Source organism: Lepidothrix coronata, unplaced genomic scaffold (assembly GCF_001604755.1).
Source record: "Lepidothrix coronata isolate B3197 unplaced genomic scaffold, Lepidothrix_coronata-1.0 Scaffold78, whole genome shotgun sequence".
NCBI classification, from domain to species: Eukaryota; Metazoa; Chordata; class Aves; order Passeriformes; family Pipridae; genus Lepidothrix; species Lepidothrix coronata.
In genome coordinates this window covers 3,681,982-3,702,902 of record NW_016690258.1, presented here as the reverse complement: position 1 = coordinate 3,702,902, position 20,921 = coordinate 3,681,982, and the positions used below count along the sequence as shown (strand labels likewise).

Sequence of the window (20,921 nt, the reverse complement as noted above, 5' to 3'; positions counted from 1 at the left end):
CAGTGTGTCAGTCAAAGTGTCCCCACAGAAGGAGTAGAGGAAGGAATACGTACTGTTCCTCTTGCCTTCCTCATCAGCCTCTTCATCGTTCTCAGGGTCAATGTCTTCTGCCTGCGTTATCCAGTCCAAATACCCCTTCAGATCTTCTTCGAGCTGCTGTTTTTCACGTAGCTTCTGAAAGTCCCCTCGGGCCTTGGCTTTTTCTCTTTCTTTGGAAAATTCCCTATCAAATTCGGATAAAGCAGGAAAAAAAGCATTGACTGACAAACTCTCAGGCATTTTGATCTAGGTCTTGACATTGCAGAGTAACACAGTGACATAGAAAATACACTGCAGATTAAAGAGCTGCTTTGAAAACAAGGTAGAGGTGCAAAGAAGTCATGGCAAATCCCTACCATGTTACATCACAACTTTCAGAGATTTTCTGACTTAATTGAAAATTAAGTGGTATTCCTAACAGTTCCCACAGGGAAAGGGTCCATTCCCCCATTTAATTCTGTGTTCTTCTATATAGATTTTAAAATCGCTTTTATCTACAAACAGTAATTAACTTGCAGTAACAAAGTAATATCAATGTTGAGTATTAGTTTCAATGAAAATGAAATTCTGGCAGCCAGTTCTAAAATCTTTCCTCTTCCAGCCACAGTTCATTGCCTATGCCCAAACATACAGTGTTCCAGAATTCCACTATTGTGCTCTCTCTTAACTGCAGCATGGACAGACACCTGTGCTGTTTGAGATACGGATGTTCTGCCTTTTCTCTCTCTGTAACAGAACCTAGAATTCTGCTCTCAGGTCAGAAATGCATCCTTTTGTCCTCTATCTCGGTGCTCCAATCTCAAAACAATGCATTGGACTGTCTGTCTAGTTTAGTCTGTGTTTTGGCTTAATCCCTAAATTATCATGGATTAATATAACAAAGTTATGAGAAGGAAATTGGATAAAATTGCCTGCTGAGGTCCCTTCCAACCTGAATTATCTTATAAATCTATGATTCTCTCAATGATACATAACTCAAAACCATTACCAAGTATATTCTTCCACCACAATATCTCATCTGCTGACATTATTACAACATTTGGTGTGATCCACAACTCCAAACACATTACTCCCTTCACTAGAAGGATCAAACACATTCCAATTTAAGTACCAGCACATAGAATTAAGGGTAGGCAAGCATCTTTTGAACTGTACTGTAAATATGTACCAATTCAATATTTAAAATCAGGTTTGTTCCAACTAATATGTTCATCACAGAATGGTTTGGGTTGGAAGGGACCTTACAGGCCATCTGGTTCCAAGCCCCTGCCATGGACAGGGACATCTTCCACTAGACCAGGTTGCTCAAAGCCCCACCTAATGTGGCCTTGGACAGTTCCAGGGAAGGGGCAGCCACAAGTTCTCTGGGCAATCTGTGCCAGGACCTCACCCCCTCAAAGGGAAGAATTTCTTTCTAATATCTAATCTAACCCCGACCTTGTTCAGTTTAAAGCCATTACTCCTTGTCCTACCACTACCTGTCCATGTTAATCTTACAACAGCGCTCAAATTAAATTTAAAAAATGGCTACAGCAATTTCATTTGCTATGAATTTGCAACTCCTTTATTTATTGGGAAATTTCACTGGAAAATAGTCCCTAATTAATACACCTTTAAAGGGGAAATTTATTCAAGTACTCAATAAAATCCCTTTTCTAGTGGAAAATACTAGAAAATTAGTTTAAGACTGCAAAATACTTTAAGAAGGCATTTCAGTTTGGTGATGTAGATTATTTATTCAGAATTGCAAAGACATAATCTCACCAAGGTTTTTATTTATTTTTATTGTTTTGTCTTCAAACATGTTAGAGCGTAAATTTAGTGTTTAGAAGACATCAGTTAATTTAAGAGTTAAGCCCTTTACAATGCAGAAGTTGCTTTTTTTTTAATGTTCTGTTGCAGAAGCTACACAGCTTTCTATTGCAAAAGCTAAGAGGCAGGCACTACACCTTTTACAGCTGAGGACTTAACAAAATTTCATTTTGGCACGTGGAGATCATCGTGTTCCATCTGATGGCACTGTAATGAAGCTGAAGAATGCCAGTGCTTGCTTTGCATTTGCTACCCTTCATCTACCATCCAAGGACGAGGTCCTGCAAAAGGCCATCTCGTCACAAAAATGCTTGTGAAAGAGAGAGGGCCCCAAAGATCTCTCTGAAGGATAATTGCTTTAAAAAAAAAAATAATTTCACAAGCCAGTAAGAAACTATTTGGTTTATGGAATGCTGGGTTTAGAGCATTACAGACCGTCATTTACACCCAACTGAGGCAACACACTCGTGCCTCTCTTCCCACAGAGCCTTTGAAAAAAGAGCTATCATGGCATAATATGAAATCACAGCTAACAAGCATTGCTAGCTTTTACTAAGTATTCATATCTTTTTCAGTTAAGTCTTTCGGGTGTTTCTCATTAATTCAAAGAATATGTGACATGTGAGGGTACAGTAAAATGAAAGTTGCTGTTATTATATAGAGAGGAGTGAAAGAAATGATTTTTAAATGAATCAGCTGGCAAGGCTGATAGTTTGAACTGCACTTTACCCATGGCTGAGCCACCTTTTAACTCTGACTCTACATTAAAATGGCTACATGCAGAGAACTAAACACAGTTTTTTATATACACAGCTAACTCTGACCTTTCCCTTTAATACAGCACAGAAGTCAGACACTGACTTGTTAAATGCTGCAGCAAGTTATCAGTAGGGGGAGACGCAAGGGTGCTTATTTCCATGACATTTAAAAACTTTTTTAAATCCTGACTGTTTGTAAGGAAGTATAGCACCTGAGAAGACTGCATTTTCTTCAGGAGAAGGAGGAATCCGGCTCTAAGGTATTTTTTTCTATCACAGCCACAATGAAGTGGCATCTCTCAGGTACATATGTACATGCTCCTTTTAGTCAAATGCCATGAATAAGAAAGTAGAATTTAATGGAACTGGAAAGTAATGACTTTCCTATTACCAAAACAAAAGCATCTTTTTTTCCCCAAGAAACAAGTTATTTGAAAACTCGTTATATGATGGAGTGACGAGAGAGAGATGTTGGCTCTTTAAAACTTCTGACAAAAACATTTATACGAAAAGATATTTGAATATTTAGATAAAAACAGACAGACATTGGTTGCTCTCCTGCAAGGAGGAATAAGACAGCTGCTTGTGCAGCATTTCATGGCTGTGGAATGCACAGCCTGGATCCAGGGAAGAAAGAAAAAGCTTTTGGCTCTGTAGGCAACGTATTACTGACATGGCTGGACTGATGGCCTCAAGTGGCCTCCCGGTCATCAACCCAGCACTCCAAGCAGAAGCCTCTGAAGCTGACAGGCTTAGGAAATTGCACATTAATTGCAGTAAGTGGACTTAAGCTCTGTAAATATTTGGTTTCACAAATGCCTGTGCTAAGAGAGCTAACTTGAAAATACGCATTTCATTCTGGTTTGGTAAAACGACCTGGATCTGACATTTCAAAGTGAATATTGGGTAGGGGGGTGCTTCATCTGCAGCAGAATAGAGACATAACTTGCAAAATAAAACATTTTACCAACACTCGTTTACATAATCTCATTTACTTCTAGTGATACCTAACCTACTACCTAAAATGCAGGTTTTATTTCTATTGCCCAAAAATTCGTTGTGTCCTTGCAGAAAGATGATCTCATCTCCGTTTAGGCACAACACCATCATCATCAATGGTTGTTGAGGCAGAAGCATATAAAATGCAGGGCTTGAGTTCATGCTTCAGTAGTCTGGGGCAATCATGCCAGATTATTCTTCCTTCAACAGAGTGAAATAACTCCTGCTGATATGCATCAGTTGGAAATGGCTCGATGCAACAAGGTGGAAGTGGCAGCAGGGAGAACCTGCTGGGACTCAGTCACAGCTCTCTGGTTCACAACCTGAAATTTCAGGCAGGGCCATATTAACCAAAGATCTTAAGACAAGAATTTATTTAAATTGACTATTTGGTGTACTCTCCCTTCTCTCTGCAATTCACGGACATAATAACTGCAAACACACCTATTCTGGCCTCCTACCAGCTGGAAGTTTCCCCATGCTAAGGACCAGACACATTTCCTAAGGGGGCCTGTGCAACACCAGGAGTGTTGTTTTATCTCCTGTGCATCATTAGGCATCGATGATGGGAAATAAACAGTTGCTTTTGATGTCAAAGCATAAAACCAGAACACAAATTCTTCTTTAGCCATATTACTGCCCTTTTGTGTCACTGCAAATGCAGTGACAGACATAATTAATCTCCTGCAGTGTGGAACTTGCTGCACACAGGGTCTGGGATGTAGAAAGTGTTATGCTAATGCTATATGTAGAACTGTCACCCAGACATCCAGAGCCTCATTTATTCGCAGGGAATAGTCACATAATAATAAAAATGTACTCACAGGAGTACAGTGTTGGGGACCAGACTCACAGGAGAGGTTTCACACGGTGGTAACCATACCAACCAACAAATTAGCAGAATCAAATCAGAGAACTAAAACTGCTTTAAGTGTACAGTTAAGAATGGACGACAGCTCACAGCTGGGTGTAAAGTGTAACAGATGTGGAGAGACATAAAGGTTAAGTAACATCACATCTTTAACTACAGGAGATTTGTATACATCATTGTTACCCCTTCTTTTAGAGGGGGGGAAAAAAAACCCAAAATGCCTCAGAGGCTGAACACTAAAATTATTTCTGTAGCGCAAAAAAATCCTAGCAGGAATTTTCCTTGAGCAAGGAGTATTGGGTTCTTGATGGGAAAATGCAAACTGGTATTACCTACCATAGTTATTTCTATGTCGTTCATTAGCAGTTGACAAAATGTATATTCAGTGGCTCCAGCACCACCTCTGTGTAGCAGAGGGCCTGTACAGCCTTCCTGTGCCAGAGTGCACACCAATGCTACAGGATCACGGGTGGGAACAGCAACATAGGGAACCATTTGATACAGCAACAAAACCAAGACCTGATGTTTCAGACTGTTATTAAATCTGCACATTACGATGTGCTCCTCCTGTCCTGAGTCAAGACCGTTTGGCTCAGGACATACTGGAATTCTTAGAAAAAGAAGGGGCAGTACCAAGCACGGGACCATATCCCACCATCATCCCACCACTGGGATGGGCCCTTGTCAACCATTTCTGAAGCTGATGTGATTTGTTACCTGTCAGGACTCACAGAACTAATCTCTAAGAAGCCTTGGTGTGGTCGGTTCAGACAGGACTGAAATAAAATCAGTTTCCTCCAAGTTCTTATTCAAGAGTACGAACTACTCCCACTGACCGCAGTCGCTTCTGTCTAAAGCAGCCCATCAGTAATTACTGTATTTAGATGAAAGAATTTGCTGATTTATTACTGTTAGTATATTCAATTGATCAATCAAGAATAACATTCCCTTTTTTTGTATATATTTGTGTTTGAGTTTTACTTTTAGTAGCCACACAACAACTAAAAGAGCCTACTTTGGCTCATAAGATGTTGAGATCTACAGCCAGAGACTCTCTCTTGTTTTGAATGTATATCCTGTTTATCTATGGGAAGGAGTTAAATTTTCAGTAATAATTTCTATTTTTTTCACTAGGCCTTCCTGTTGCTGTGAAAAGGAACATTGTCAAAACCAGTTCATTTCCCTTTTGCTGAGAGGCTGTGGATGACAGTTCAGTGCCGTTTTCTATTTGGTGCATCATTATTCAAATGTCTTTTTCTACAATTTTTTCCATCTATACTGTAGACAGCAGTCCTTAGGTGTATGAACTTATCTGTGCCAACATATTTTATATGACATTAATTGACAGATATTGCTGTGAGATTAGTGTGGATGAGTACATACCCTTAGCTTTTAGCATCGTTATGTACATACATCGCAAATATTACTGGGAGAAAGAAATTGAAAAAAATTAATATTCTCTTAGTAACCTGCAAGACTACATGTAGGAGGATATAAGGACATGTCAAAGCTTATGTTCTGGTGCCCTTTTGCAAGGCAATAGATTCAACTTAAAGATTTATTAAAGTGTGTTTGAAAGGTCTTATTTGTTCCCATGGCTACCCAAAGAAATACTAATGCCCTGAGCAGAAAATGCCGTCAGCAGAAACCATCCCCTAATGATAAGGACTATCTTCAGGAATAGATTATCATGCATCATTAAAAGCCATGCCTCTTGATAAATAAGTTATGAAGTTTTATAATCTAGTATTTCCTCTGATCATAGCAAAACAGTTTAATGCATACTGAATTACTGGCATGTTTATCTTAACTTTTAACGCGCTTTTAAAGGTACTTTCAGAACGGGTGACTAGCACTCAATTCTCTTCATTTTTTAAGGTTTATCTTTAGTTAACTTCCTAACCCTACAATTTCTAACTTAACTTTCAGTTTCAGCTCACTGTCTCTTGCACCAATTGCCATGATATGCTCTGGTCTTTTTAATCCTAGAATATTTGGAAAAGGCCTGTCCTCAGCTCCCAGTTTCTGTTCTAGTATTTCATGCCTTCAGAGAACATAGGTCCAGTTTATGCCTGTCACACTGTGTGTAATCAAAGCTCCATGAAAAGCAGGCTCCTGAAGGAGTTCACCACCCTTCACAGAGCTGGAATCACTGGGCAGCCCCTCAGCAGCAATTTCTGTGCCATTCCATCAAGCGTGAAGTTGCCCCAAAGATGCAGTGCTTACTCCTTATACCATAACCAGAGGAAATTTTACAAAAGGAAAAAGGGTGCACTGGTGTCTCTTACAGACTGAACCTACCCCCTGATACTGGATCAAAAGACAAAGTAACCAAAATAGAGTGTGACCGTATCATGATCACCCTGCAACTTCTAGGAGCTAAAACAATTATTCAGAGCCATGAACACCTTTATATTTGTAATGGGAACGAACAAAATGCAGACCAGCCAAAGGTAATGAAAATATCTGAATACATCTATAGCAGCTTTCAAGAGCTGCAAGCATTTTGCTCTTTATTTCCAAATATTGAAAGAATTGTGAAAGATCTGACTGTTCCAGGCGTCCAGACAGATTCCTAAGAAATTCACAGCGATGAAAGAAATTATCAGCAGGCAAATGTTTTGAACCACAATTACAAATACATTTCCAGGTATATTTCTGGAGCTGGATCTACAGCCAATTTTTCTAATATCCTTAGGGTTGAGCTGTTTGTCAAATCTGCTCTCAGGCCAGAGCTACAGCCTTCTCCAGAGCCCCTGTTGAAGCTGGACCAAGAGCCATCAACAGCCCTTTCCCAGAGCCACATCTCTAATTGGGTCTAGAGCCATTTCTAGAACACTTTCAAAAAATACATCTTATGCCAATTTTAATGCCCTTTCCTAGAGTGAGACTAGGTCCATTTATTGAAGTCTTTTCCAGAGTTGGATCTAGGTTCAATTGTCCAGTCATTTACTGGAGATGGATTTAGAGCATGTTCTGTATTCTTTTCCCATGGTCCTTTCTGGAGCAATTTATAGAGACATTTAGGAGAGCTGAATCTAAATCCTAATTCTGGAGAGCATCTCTAGAACTGCCTCTAGGGTAATTTTTACAGGTCACTGCTAGAGCTGGAACCATTTCTGGTGTATTTTTTAAAGCTGGCTCTAATTTTTGAGATGGAACTAGAGCCTGAACTGGAACTGGAGCCAATTCTAAAACCTGACCTGGATTCTTTTTCAAGAATGGATTTTCCTGTGAAGCCTTGAAAACTGAAATAGCTTTTCAATTGAGAATTCACTTTTAGACTAATGTGAATACTTCTAGTGTCTGATACAGAGTAAAAATTTGAGTATTTTGAAAAAGATTAATTAACTTAAGCCTATGAATTCTCTCCATCCTTGTTATTCAAGAGAATGTTTAGGATAAAATCTCCACAGTCAGCTTCCATGCAGAAATTACAATATTTCCCTCATGCAGATTCCACACACACATTGTTTCTATTAATTTACACTTCTGCTATTAGAAATATGAACTCTATTTTTAAGAATGTCACCTTCAGCAGGCAAGACTGACACGGACCACCAGGAAATACTCACCTTCAGAAACAGCTAGATGTAAAAACAAAAGATCTGCCAAATCATCATTCTCATCCACTTGTACAGTATCTAAATACATCAAACATGCAGTGCACAAGAGGCATTACAGAAATACAAAGGGGCAGATGGTCACAGGGTAACAAAGGAGTGCAAAGAGAATGACTGAATATTTTAAACCCACAAACAGATCAAAACAGCAGACAAATTTAAATGTACACAGCATAACCTGATATTACAGGAAGTAACACTTTCATACAGAAAAGGCATTCAGATTCCACTTTCAAAATCTGTATGCAAAGCCATGCTTTTCAAGTAAGTTGGCATAATTTTTGCATTCTTGACATTTGATCAGTTTAGTGAAATTTAAGTTTATCTCTTGATTTATCATAAACCAAGTTTCATGCTATGATTTGAAGAGCATAAAACGTAAAAGCTGATAACTCTTAAATAAAAAACAAAAAATGCACATGTTACGTATTCAGTGCTTGGCTCAGAATGAAAAGTATTTCCTGTCTACTAAAGAATTCAAAAATATCCACTGGATTTTACTAGTACATCACTTTTATCAATAAAATTTAGATTATTAGGTCTAAATAGAAAAGATGTGAAAAATATTTATTATTTATATACAAATGTCATATAGCAATCAAAATAAATCAGAGTCACAGTATTCCACACTGGCCCTTGTTTGTCAGAGTTTTAAACAAGTACACCAAGACATTTTCTTCACTTATGTACTCAACATCAGTTTGGTATGATCAGTATCTTTTAGGAATACTCCCTTTTCCTTTCTCCTTCTGGTGTCAATCCTTGGTGATATCTATATATCACGTGTCTCAGCTCACTAGTGTAATTTTCTTCTGATAGAAAACAAAACCAGGGAGTTTTAGGAAGGTTCTTTCATGTATTCAGGGCAAACATGGATTGATACAACTCATCAAACACCCTGAGCACTCAAGTGACCCTGAAGGGGGGTGACGCTATGGCAGAAAAATAAATTTAGCAATTAATGACTGGATGAATTTAAGAAGGGTTAACATCACACTGGACATTGCCATTTCTGTTCACTGGAAACCAAAGGCAAGCCAGCAAGGGCTCTGAAGAGCATTACTGCTCCATGGGTCACACAATACCCAGAAATCAGGGGTCATTTCTTGTCTGCAGAAAGGAACCCAAGAACATGGGAACACCTCTTTCCCAGTATTGGAACGGCAGCTAAAGAGCAACTCCATATTCCAACAAATATCATACATATCATAATGTTGCAAGCCTTATATAGTATTTTAAATGTATTAAATAAAATGTAAAGCAGAGTCATGAGGGTTTCTCTAAATTTCCATGGATTCGGTAGAAGAATTTATTCATGCAACAAAACACCAAATCTGGCATTGCTTTCCCTTTTTTATTTTTAAAACCAGAAAACTCCCAAACCAATAACAATCTGAGTCACGGAAGGAAAAATAGCAATATTTATTATCTGTTACCAGACACCTTCACATGACAGGAAGAAAACTAATTGGTGCTTACGACCTTCTTAAGGGCCAGGGAAGGAACTGTGAGAGCCTAATCCTCTAATGACTTCAGTGCAAAGTCTGGTCACACAGCAACGTTAGGTAACAGCATGAAAGAAGAAATAATTTACACTGCAACTACTCTCATTTATCTGTCCTTCTATTTATTATTTTGTTTGTCCACTGTGGCTGAAAGCTAGGCCCTTAGTTTTACAACAGCTTACACATTTGTCCTTGGATAAAACAAAGCTGATATGACTGTATAAATCAGACTTTACAGGATAGGCCTTGGAAGGAAGAGATTAACTTAAAAAAAAAAAAAAAATCAGCAGTGTGGTTTTAGCACTACCTTTCAGCTTTTAAATACCTGCTTTGTAAAGCAATTCTGACAGTAAGGTAAAAGTATGCTTTCCCTAGTTTCCTGTGTGTAACAGTAACCTATCATAGATAAATGATTTAAGATTTTAAAAAGCACACTGTAAAACCACTCATCAGATAAAAATGCTCCTGTAACACAGTTACATCAACAAGTGGAAATTTTGTTTATCTGATTTCCTGGAATAATGCATTATAATTTTTTTAAGTCTAGCATACAATGTGGCAAAGACATGAATAGGGCTGCACACACAATCAGCAGCCTGAGGACACTGTAACTGTGCTGTCAGGCTGCTTTCCATGCAAGAGAAAAATCTTCTGTTGGCCAACAAAGATGGCACAGCTTGCCTGAGATATACAGCAAACAATAATGTTCTGGCAAAATGAAAGCTAATACATGTAACTACATTAAATTTTCTTTTTAGTATTCAAATGCTAGCAGGATCTTTGGTATGTTTATCAGAAAATATCTTGACCATAAAGTGGAGCTTCCCAAGCTCAAGTATGTTAGTAACCAGGAAACAGCAAAGGAAATGGAGTTGCAACCTCAAGTAAGGGGGCTTTGTGAGAAGAAAACCTGACAAACTCTTGCCATAAATTACAGTTTTAAAGCACATTATACAGCTACAGCTGATATGACTTCAATTCTTGGCTGGAGCCTGGAGTTCACAAACCAAGAAAAAGCTGTGACAACCTCCCTCTGACAACTGCATTAAACTGATACTTGATTATTGATAAATATATCAGCCTCCTGGTGCAGGTTGTCACAGCAGTTCACAGCTCAGCAAGGCAGGAAGCACCAAACACTTTGTGCCAGGGTAACACAGCCACACTCTTCCTGTAAGACAGATCCTGAAGCACCCATCAAAAATGCTTTGCAAAATTTTGTGCAAAATACGTGACTGGTAAACATAAACAACACTTCAATTGTTTTATGACTATTTGAACAAAAGTAAAAGTTGGTCTTTCAGAAAAAAACACTTGTATATAACCACAGGGCAGAATATTTGCACAGGTGCACCACCCACCTCTGTGTGCAAAATGTTCTTCCCTGCAGGAATATTATAGAATAAGGAGATTAGTGCCTCATTTAATGAGTACTTTTAGCAAGCATGGTGAACGTGATGTCAAGACAGATACAGGCAGTAGAATCACACAGTTCAGTCCAAAGAGCAAACACCGGTAGGATGACATTAGAATCTCAAGTGCATGCAAAAAAGCCATTTGCTGAGAAGCTTGAGTAAATGCAGAGGCCATCTTACAAGTAGCAGTAGCATACACAATGTTAACTCAACTGCTTACCCACTAAGTACACCAAGAACCAGGTTAAGTACGAAAAATGAGCCAAGGATGATAAGACTAACAAAATAGATCCATGGCCATTCACATCCTATTGCATCATTTACCTGTAAAACGTAAGGAAATAAGTTATGATTCAGTCATTTATTAAACAGCAGAGTCCTTTTTGCAGCTGCCAGATCACGTAGGTTCAACACAAAGTTTATGGCTTATCCAGTTCTTAAAAAAAAATGAATGAACAACTGTTTAAATTTACTTACCCAAATTTTTTTGTCTATGTGATGCCTTAGAAGATTAATTGAAATAACATTTAAGTAAGTGTATGAGAATTATTAGTCCTTTTTATAACTTTGCCACAAGGTTGGACATGAATATATATTGATAGGTCTAAACTCTGATTTTGGTGTTTGTGTGTTATATGACAACCAGAGACAACTTTTTCTGTTCTAATCAGAGGAGGAAGCAATAGAGGTTTATTAAAAGACGTCATCACAACTGAAGTCTCACCTGTACAAGATAACCTGTGTGTTCATGGCAACTGAATTCAGGACTCTGCCTTCATGATGAAAAAGGTGTATGCTTACCCGCTCAATACACCAAGAACAAGATTTAGTACGAAAAATGACCCAAAGATGACGAGACTGACAAAATACACCCATGGCAATTCAAATCCCATAGCATCATTCATCTGCAAGAAATAAGATGATCTTATAGAGTAGATCACTATATTAACAGCAATGAAGAGTCAGAGAAAAGGAGAATTTGATCATTCAGGTTAGATAACATTCTATGCATTCCTTCAGTAATGAAAGAACAAATGTGAAAAGGCGGCACTGGCCACGTTCACTTTGCATTTCTAATACAATACTCTAAAACAAAATGGTGACTGAACCTAGTATTCAGATCAGAAATAATAACAAACATAAATGGGGCATTACAACAGTTCTGTTCTTTAACACTGAGAACATGAAATAAATTTCAGATCTCCAATTAAAATGATGATCACAAAGTATATTGAAATATTAGGATTTTTAGTTCCTATATATCCTATTGACATGAATGATCATTTGAGAAAATAAACAGCAATATGTATCTCAACAGTACAGGAAGTATTACTTTTTCTGTAACAAGGAATTCCAATAGTTTTCTCCTGAAATACGAGTCGGATGCTGCCAGATATTTTAAATTAATTAAAAAATAAATAAATGAGAACAAACTTGTGTAAAATTTTAGAAACATAATGGAAACGCTCCAGACACACTTTTGAACATAAATTATATCAAGGCTGAATAAACTTTAAAAAGTTGTTGCTAATTAATTTTTTTTAAAGTGAGGTTGAAGTAACTGAGCTTTAAATACAGTCTCTATAGACTCACATATTTTCCACAAAGAACTCTTCCACTGTCTGTTCTTGGCCAGATCATTATACCTATCAAAGAATGACTGAAGAAATACACCGATGGAGATCTAAAAATGTCTATTCAGAAAAAGAGGTATTTTAAAACAGGGAAATTTGGTTTTGTGTGTAGCATTCAGGTGCAAAAAGACATTTTGCTAAGTAACAAAAATACTTCTGATGTAAAACTTCTTGGAAATGTCTCTTCTTGAAAAGGAATTTTTGTGGCTTTTTTGTTTATACTGACAAGTTTGCATTAGATTCTTCTTAAGCTGTTTTTTAGCCATGAAAATTCAGCAGACAAAAATTAGACATGGTGTTGTAGAACAACCTTTTTGCAGATGTGTTTTCACTTCTGTGAATGCTGTTGTGTTTGTTGTATCTGAAATTTGTGATCAGGCTTTGAGCTCTATGGCTAATCAAGTTAAACTCCTGTCCTTAACAAATCACCACAGTGGTGATTTGTATTAATACCAGTTTATACTTACCAAAGTAAACAAAATTCCTAAGTAACCAAGGAAGATTACATTACACAGCTTTTTCTTGCATCTTTTAAAATAATCTACGTATTGTCTTCTAAAATGCTTTTGCAACTGAACTGAGGTACCGAAAAGTAGCTTAAAATTACTTACACTTTCTAGGCGGAAAAAAAAGATAAAAAGAAAAAAGAAAACTTGAAAATACATATTTGGGTCGGATTTTTTTTCCTTCTAGTTTCAACAGAGCTGGATTTTGGAGAAGTTGATAGGAAGTTGAAGGATTACAGCCATTCAGAAAGGTTGGGATCATTAGCTTCAATTTCATGTTAACAGACACGGCTCATACCATACAGGCAAAGTGTTTTTCAGCAATAACTGATCAGAGCAAACATTTTAATTAAATTTCAAATACATACAAATGTATTTTGCATCTAACTAAATTATTCCATCAGCAGTTGCTTGCAAGTCGCCAGTGTGAAGACAAATTCATCTGGTGTTGATAACATTTGCCTCCTATGTGTCTTTTTGAAAAACCTTAAACATTAATATTTGCAATTTTACTTTGAGAAAACAGAGCTCTGGAAATCACTGCAATACAACTCCATACTCTGTTTTTGCTCACAAAGAGAACATATTCAAGCAGCCAGGCATTGTGCTAACTCAGTAACTCAGGAGTGAAGCTCAAATTCTCCTGCTCTGTCAGCAGGGGCAATTGTGATTTATATTTGCTCCCTTCACTTTATAGTGTGTAATGTATAAAAAAATTCCTTTTCATTTATGTGGTTTCATTTTAAGCCCAATGTTTTAGGTTCATCTATCCAGGACTAATCTCTTGTGAAGTAAAAATTGGCAACTGCAGCTAACCAATACTAGAAGAAAGTTTTCATTTTGGGCAGGCGCTGAGCTAATTCAAAAGCATTCCATAATTCAGGAACACCTGAACCTAGTAGAACACCTTGGTACTAATCTAAGATTGAATTCCTAAAAAGAACAGCCTGAAACAGCAGTACTCAACAACTTTATCACTTAATTCTAGATACAATTAAACTCTATTCAAGTAATGTGTCGTAATTTCTATTCATGAAGAAATATTTCAGATTGCATTAATACCAGAGATCAAAGTATAAAAAGAAGTCCTTTCCTTTTGGAAAACTTTGCTGCTTATTTCATGCATGTCAAATGGCATTTTCCATAACTTCCAATTAAAGAAAGATTAAAGGAGTCGATTTGCCTTCTGATTAAAGACTGAGACAGAACTCGGTTAATATATGAGAACAGAAAAATCTCCATCCTCAGCAACAAGATTGAAAGGATTAATGCTGACTTTTCACACAAAGTGCAGAATAAGGAGTTAAAGACAAATTCCAAATGTACTAGAAGTTGTAACTAATACAAGCAATAAAAGCCCTTGAATGATGCTAAAGTAACACCAGGAATTGAAGGAGACACCACACCTCAAATCCTCAGTGAAACATCGTGCAAGACTCCCCACTCTGTGGCTCAGGGATGCACAATAACCAAAGGAATTGTCATATTTAATGGCTCTCAATAGACTTGTCCTGGCTCTTTTTGAGGCCATGAGGCTTTTAGCCTTCATAGCACCTATTGCGAGGACACCACCAAGTACCATCCTTCTTGCTCTTCTTTGTGCCTTTTTACAGATCCAATCTTACTGTTTGAATTTCTGTTCTAATTAGTTTATCCACCACATCAACCAGAGGACAGATGAGATGATGGATGATAGGAAGGACAAAGTATTTTTCATGTCCCTTAATTCTGTTTGACCATAGCAGTAGATGTTTACTATGCATTGTCCACTTGGCTCTTTATATTTTCTGTGTATATATTTGTGGGTATATGTCTGCAGTCTTGAAGAATTATCTTGGGCTGATAGGACAAACTTGGTACAGTCTGAAACTGCCTCATCTGGCACTTGGAGTGAATTATCTTGTTAGCTGTGCTGTAGCTGGAGTCAACTACTATTACAACATAGCATAAGTGATCAGAGACCAAGACTCTCAAGTGAAATGGGGAGAAAGTCAAATTTACAGCAGACATAACCCTTAGTGCTACACAGCAGCAGATGGCACACTCCAATCTAAAACATCAATTAGAAATCATTAAAATCTCATTTATCCCTATCTGTGGTAATTGTGAGTAAAATCCTCACATGCAATTGTATGCAAATCAAGGTCTTACTTTTCTGTACACCTGGTATTCTTTCACTGAAAACTGTTGCAAGCTCTTTGTATATATTAATTTATGTAAGCCTTGGCTGGGGATAATGATAAAGCAATGCAGTAACACCTCTAATTCTGCATTTGTACCATTACAGATACAATGTGCTGATGCATGAACCTATTTTGAATTTTTTTCCACAATGTTTCAAACTCTCTTAAATATTTTAGGTTTCTTAGTTTCCTTAGGTTTCAACTTTACCTTCCTCTTTTCGTAACATTCCAACAAACACATAACTGCTGGGTTTACTTATTGCTACCTATAATCTACTGAATCACCTCACAAACTGTTAAGACTGACAGACTCAGTCTCTTGACAGGTGTAAAAATCCTTCAGAAATCTGCATTTTGTGAAGTGGGACTAACCCTGCATTCTTCAAAGCACACAATGGAGGTTCACAAAACCTCAGATCAGGCTATTTATTCTACTTAGTGTAGAGCACACCAGACAGCTTTTCAAAGCCCCCTGGCTTCAAAGGTTTTGTCCTGAGATATTCTTGACTGAAGTGGAGTCAACTAAAAGCTGACTTACAACAGGCTGTGCTTGAAGCACAGCAGCCTCCAGGTTGGTTTGTAAAAGCATGTAAATTTTGTATCCAATCTTATCTGGGTTCTGGAGTCAAAGCACAGATTTCTCTGACGTTTTCCTGGTTGGCCAGACTCATATCTTTGCTGTGGTGCTGACACTGAACCAAGCAGAGGTGCACTGGTGGGACGTGCACCGAGCCCACTGCTTTGGTAAGCATTTCAGCTCAGCAACAACTGGAAAACCAGAATTTCATGGCTCAGGCACCAAGGTAGGCATAAAGAGAAACAGATCCCTTAGAGAAGTTGCCACAGTACCTAGAGAAGCTCAGACTTGCTTAATCACCTCTTAAATTTGGCCTTAGTCTTCTGTAGGTAAACTGTGCTACAGTTGCACATGGACTCATAAGTGATCCTGTTAAGTTAAACCTCAACTTGTAAGACTGCTTCAGTTTTATTAATTTGCTTTGCTCTATCTGAACAGACCTCAATATCTTCCTTTTGTTGTTTTTATCCATACTTAGCAAATGAAACATAAAAATTTGGTACTCACATGAGGCATTTATTCTTTAAAATGTTTGTAAAATTTTACTAAGACTGTTCAGAAATTCGTTTGGATGCAGGTCTTTTTCATTCAGACACTTCATATTCCATATGATGCTATTTTAGCTAATTCCTGTGAGTGCCATTCCATTAATCAGCTTACTGTCTAACCAGGGGGAGGGGGCGGGCGGAAATCAAGTAATTGTTCCAAGGAAAGCCTTGATGTCAAACGTGACTGCTAAGAAATTATGTCCTTTTTCAGATAGCTATGCCAGGTTGAAACTGCAGAGCAGAGGGACACCACCATAACAAAAATCAAGAGTACTACCAGTACAACCTCTACAAAAGAGTAACCCAGAGAAGGTTTGCTGCTGAAGACTCTACCAGGCTTAACAAAATGGGTATAAAAAAAAAATTCAAGTGTTTGATTCTTTCATGAGTTTCAGCTTGTTAATTCAGGATTAACAATTTTTGTGAGTGCTTCTCACCTATTTATCTATGTTGCCCAAGCTAACTTCACAAAAGAAATTTATACACCCTATGCACTGATTTGATTTGTTAAATCTAAGGGCTCGAAAACTATTGGAATTGAGTAACTAATACGATGAACAGTGTGCTTACTTTTTAAATATTTAGCTATCATGTATTAAAATGAACAAAATAATAATATCCAGTTTGGTGACAGGTACTAAACACCCATTTGGTATCTGCTATGCCACTTATACAAGATTATATAACAATTGGATGTATTTAATATTCCCCATATGCTGGACACAACAAAATGCAAGAATAGCATACGCTGTTCAGTTATATGATGTACGACTGTTACCTTAGTTTATGTAGCAATAATGACCAAAACCCGAATACTCAAGGGAGATTTGAATTTATTTACTAAACTGTTATCCTGGGACAGACTGGGAACTACGATGCTTTTAAAATAATGGTTTTCTTCTCATGGCAAAGTTTTTGGAAGAAACTCTAGCTATTCCACTAGTGGAATTCTTAGCACTACCTGAATTCCAGACTCTATTTCTAATCCAGTTTCTACCCATTTTTACTTAAAATTTCTGGGGAGAAATAATAAGTTCTTTTTAGTATTTGCAATGATCTGTGACAAGAAATTAGTTCCACGCTTTGACTGCAGTTCAGGTCAGCAGTCAGCTAAGACTGAGATACAAGATAACTTGTCAAAGTCAATCAAGTTCACTTCATGGGAAAGATATTTCCCTGTTAGGTTGTTTAAAATCCTCTTCGTGTGGGGTCTGTGTTAAGATGCTAATTGGAAAAAAATTACACTATATTATCCTCCCCTCTGATCCTAATTCAAACTCTTAATATATATATTATTCCTTGGGATGGTAGCTCTGTTTGCATGTCTGAATTTGATCATTCCCTTTTCTCTCTGAGATTAAGTTCTCTCTCTTTGCAATCTAAAATGGGTTGATTCGGAGCTTTTTATACCTAGAGAGCATAAAAAGGTAATTAGTCCAAATCATTACCTTAAAGGCAGAGGAGTTAAGCTGGATTTTAACATGAAACTGGATTGAAGCAATTAACACTCAAATTGAAAAAATTCTGCCTGCTGTCCCTGGCTCTTCAGCGAGATTTATGCAATATACTAATGCTGCCATCCAAAATTTCTATCACTCTTTCTCCAGCTGTACATCATGTGTTAAATTTCTGGCTATGCAGTCATCGAAGGCTGGGAGCACTGAGCATGCAGCACATCAATGCCTTTGGGGATGAGCTGACTTGTTCCACTGAAGAGTCTCCCTTAGATGACCTGAGAGTGGTGCTGAGCAATGCTAACAGAGCAGCATCAAGCTGTCCGTAGGTATGTAACAAAAAAAAGGAAGAAATAAGTATTTTCTGCTATTTTTCTTCACAATTTTTAACACTGCTGAATATTTGCAACTGATTTACAAAGGGGAAAAAAGCTGTCAAGCATTCTTTGACTTCTCTCCAGCAATAAGATGAAATTCATCCCTGACAAGTATTATTTGGATCAGCAACATGCCTGCCCTTTCTGCAGGTGGAGTGGGACTAATATGCCTTAAATCACCCTCAGTAGTTGATTCCCATTAGCTTATTAAATCATTCAATTTAAAGTCCTAGAATGTTATTGATTATTTAACTGCTGGTTGCGTTTTTCAAAAAGTATTTTTTAGGAGACTCCTCAGCACTCTGATGACAGTTTTGATAACACTTCATATTTTGCAGCTTTTTGTTTATAGCTTAATAATACATTTTGTGCATGAGCCAAGGGTTTTCTTGTGAGATGTATTTGTAAAACACTTCCTTGTGTTCAGGAAAAAAATCTTTGGCTGCACATCGCCTGGTTTCAAGTACACTATACACCCTTATAATACTTCTGAGTAAGCTCTCCTTAAAGATTCTTGAACTAGGAGCATTCTAAAAAGATCTCAATCAAAAAGATTGAGTTCCTCATCATCTGATTAACATTCTGAAAAAAATTAATAAACTGCTTTGTTTTATTATTGTAATTATTTTCTTTTTCTATACATAGGTTTATGTGGGAGTTATAGTTTTTTTCTAATTCCCACCTAGTTAGAAAATAAATATAGAGTGATTTTCTACCTTTAACTCATGCATAATAAAGAAAACTTCCTGGTACTATTGAGAAACCTGTAAGGAAGCCACAGTTCTTGTATATGGAAATACAGTTACTGATACAGTCTTTTCCATCTTGATAGGTTACTTCCAGTAACATTAATGCAATGGCTGTGTAGACACTTATGCAAAATGGCATATAGACACATGCAAAAGTGCTGTGTAGCCTAAACAGGCTGTGTTACAGAACTGATGGATTTTCTTCAGATGTTCTAAGATGCTTCAGTGAATATATTGAAGTATATAAAGCTTTCTAAAGCAAGAAACAGATTCTTAAGTGCACACTATTTTTGTTATAAATGCAGAGGAATTATGAATGAAGTATTTCTTTGATGATAATGTATGTTATTAGCAAAAACTAGTAACAGACAGTTTTAAAAAGTATCAGTAAGGGCTATATTAAAAAAACCTGTCATCCCTTTCCTTAAACCTTATGCAAGTTTTAGATATATTGGAGACCGCTTCGACATTTCAAGTAATTAACTGAGTATTTTAAACATGAATCCTTGAGAGAATATCTTGTTAACATATCAGTATGTGTATTAATAGGCAAAACCATTTAAGACATCAATGTATTCAGCAATTTCAGCTTGAGTTCTTCAATCTCAAAAAGTCTCCAGATCAATCTGAACAGTCCTAGCTGGTGTCAGAGAACTGAGGAGCTGTTAATATTTGACTTGGTAATGCAGCATCTCTCCATAACATTGAGCTAGGAAAATTCAGTAGCCACTAATACAGTTGCTTCATCATGGAATCAACTGTGCTGGCAGCCCATCCCATCAAGGTGGTTTCTCAGAGGCCCTGCCCATCTCTCATTCAAGTTACAGTAGTGTCAGCGTGGATTATTTGAGTGTAGTAACTAAAGATAACTTCACTATGGTGAAAACAAAAAGAATTAAATGTGATAATTTTGGTACTCATGGGAAAATTGAGGGTTTTGCTGGCAAGTATCACTGCTCATTATCTGTGTTCCTACGTAGCGAGTGAAACAGCTAAAAATAAAAACCAATTTACAAAATCCGTGTTTGCCATTAATAGACTTTACATCTAGATGTTTCAAAGACATGGGAAAAATCTAGAGCCAGATATGCAAATGCAGACTCAAATTTTTGTAATTCTTGAGAGCTTGCTAGCATAAATTGAAAGTGAGGCAAAGAGTACTATGGTCTCCACTTTAGAATGGGAGCCAGAGCATTAAAAACCTGGGCACACAAAAGCTGCCACTTGGCCAATAACAAGGACTGCACTGGAACCCAAAACTAATAACATGAGCCTTCAGTTAGGGCTCAAGAGCAAACAGAAAGGACTGTGACTGGGAATAAACAGAGTCCTGGTATAAATGGAGAAGGCACACAGGTGTGCAGCCACAAACATACTGTACAATTTGAGAACATACAGGCTGCACTGGCTGGTGAAAACAAGGACACTACACCCCTTCACCTCCCAAGTCTAACTTTTGGCACTAAGGAGTTCATATTTCTTGTGGATGGAATATGTAATATCTGCTATCCAGTGAGTTGCAAGTAAGTTAGAAAGAAAAAAGCGGCCAGATGAACTCTCTAAAAAACAGTAGGACATATGGGATTCAGATGCAAACTGGTGAGCAGCAGGATGCCCATGTGAGTCACCACGATCTGAAGGGTTCCCAGCAGTAGCAGGATCAAGGCCTCAACTTATAATAGATATGCCTCAGGGAAAAATCATTATTGGTGCTTGGAGAATTTTTAAACCAAGTTTACTGTCGTTAACCAGGTGATAACGAGCTGTGCCAGGGAGTGCTATTGGAAGCTGTCATTCTCAGCTGTCATCCTTGCTAACAGAATGCCACAGAACACGATGCAAAATATTGCACATATTTCACCCCCTCACAT

At 37.5% G+C, this 20,921-nt stretch overlaps 1 protein-coding gene across 12 annotated transcripts in view; it reads right to left on the bottom strand.

The window, feature by feature from the left end:
- Positions 1-20,921, bottom strand: part of CACNA1D (calcium voltage-gated channel subunit alpha1 D) — a 209,333-nt gene that overhangs the window by 80,758 nt on the left and 107,654 nt on the right. For 9 of the 12 annotated variants that reach the window (XM_017820002.1, XM_017819992.1, XM_017819995.1 and 6 more), the window contains exons 8-9: positions 11,243-11,346; positions 54-223 (exon numbers count right to left, since the gene is read on the bottom strand). In XM_017820002.1, the coding sequence (XP_017675491.1) occupies positions 54-223; positions 11,243-11,346 (274 nt within the window). Of the gene's footprint in view, positions 1-53; positions 224-11,242; positions 11,347-11,823; positions 11,928-20,921 lie in introns of all 12 variants that reach the window. The other 3 variants (XM_017819993.1, XM_017820001.1, XM_017820003.1) reach the window with 1 other exon arrangement.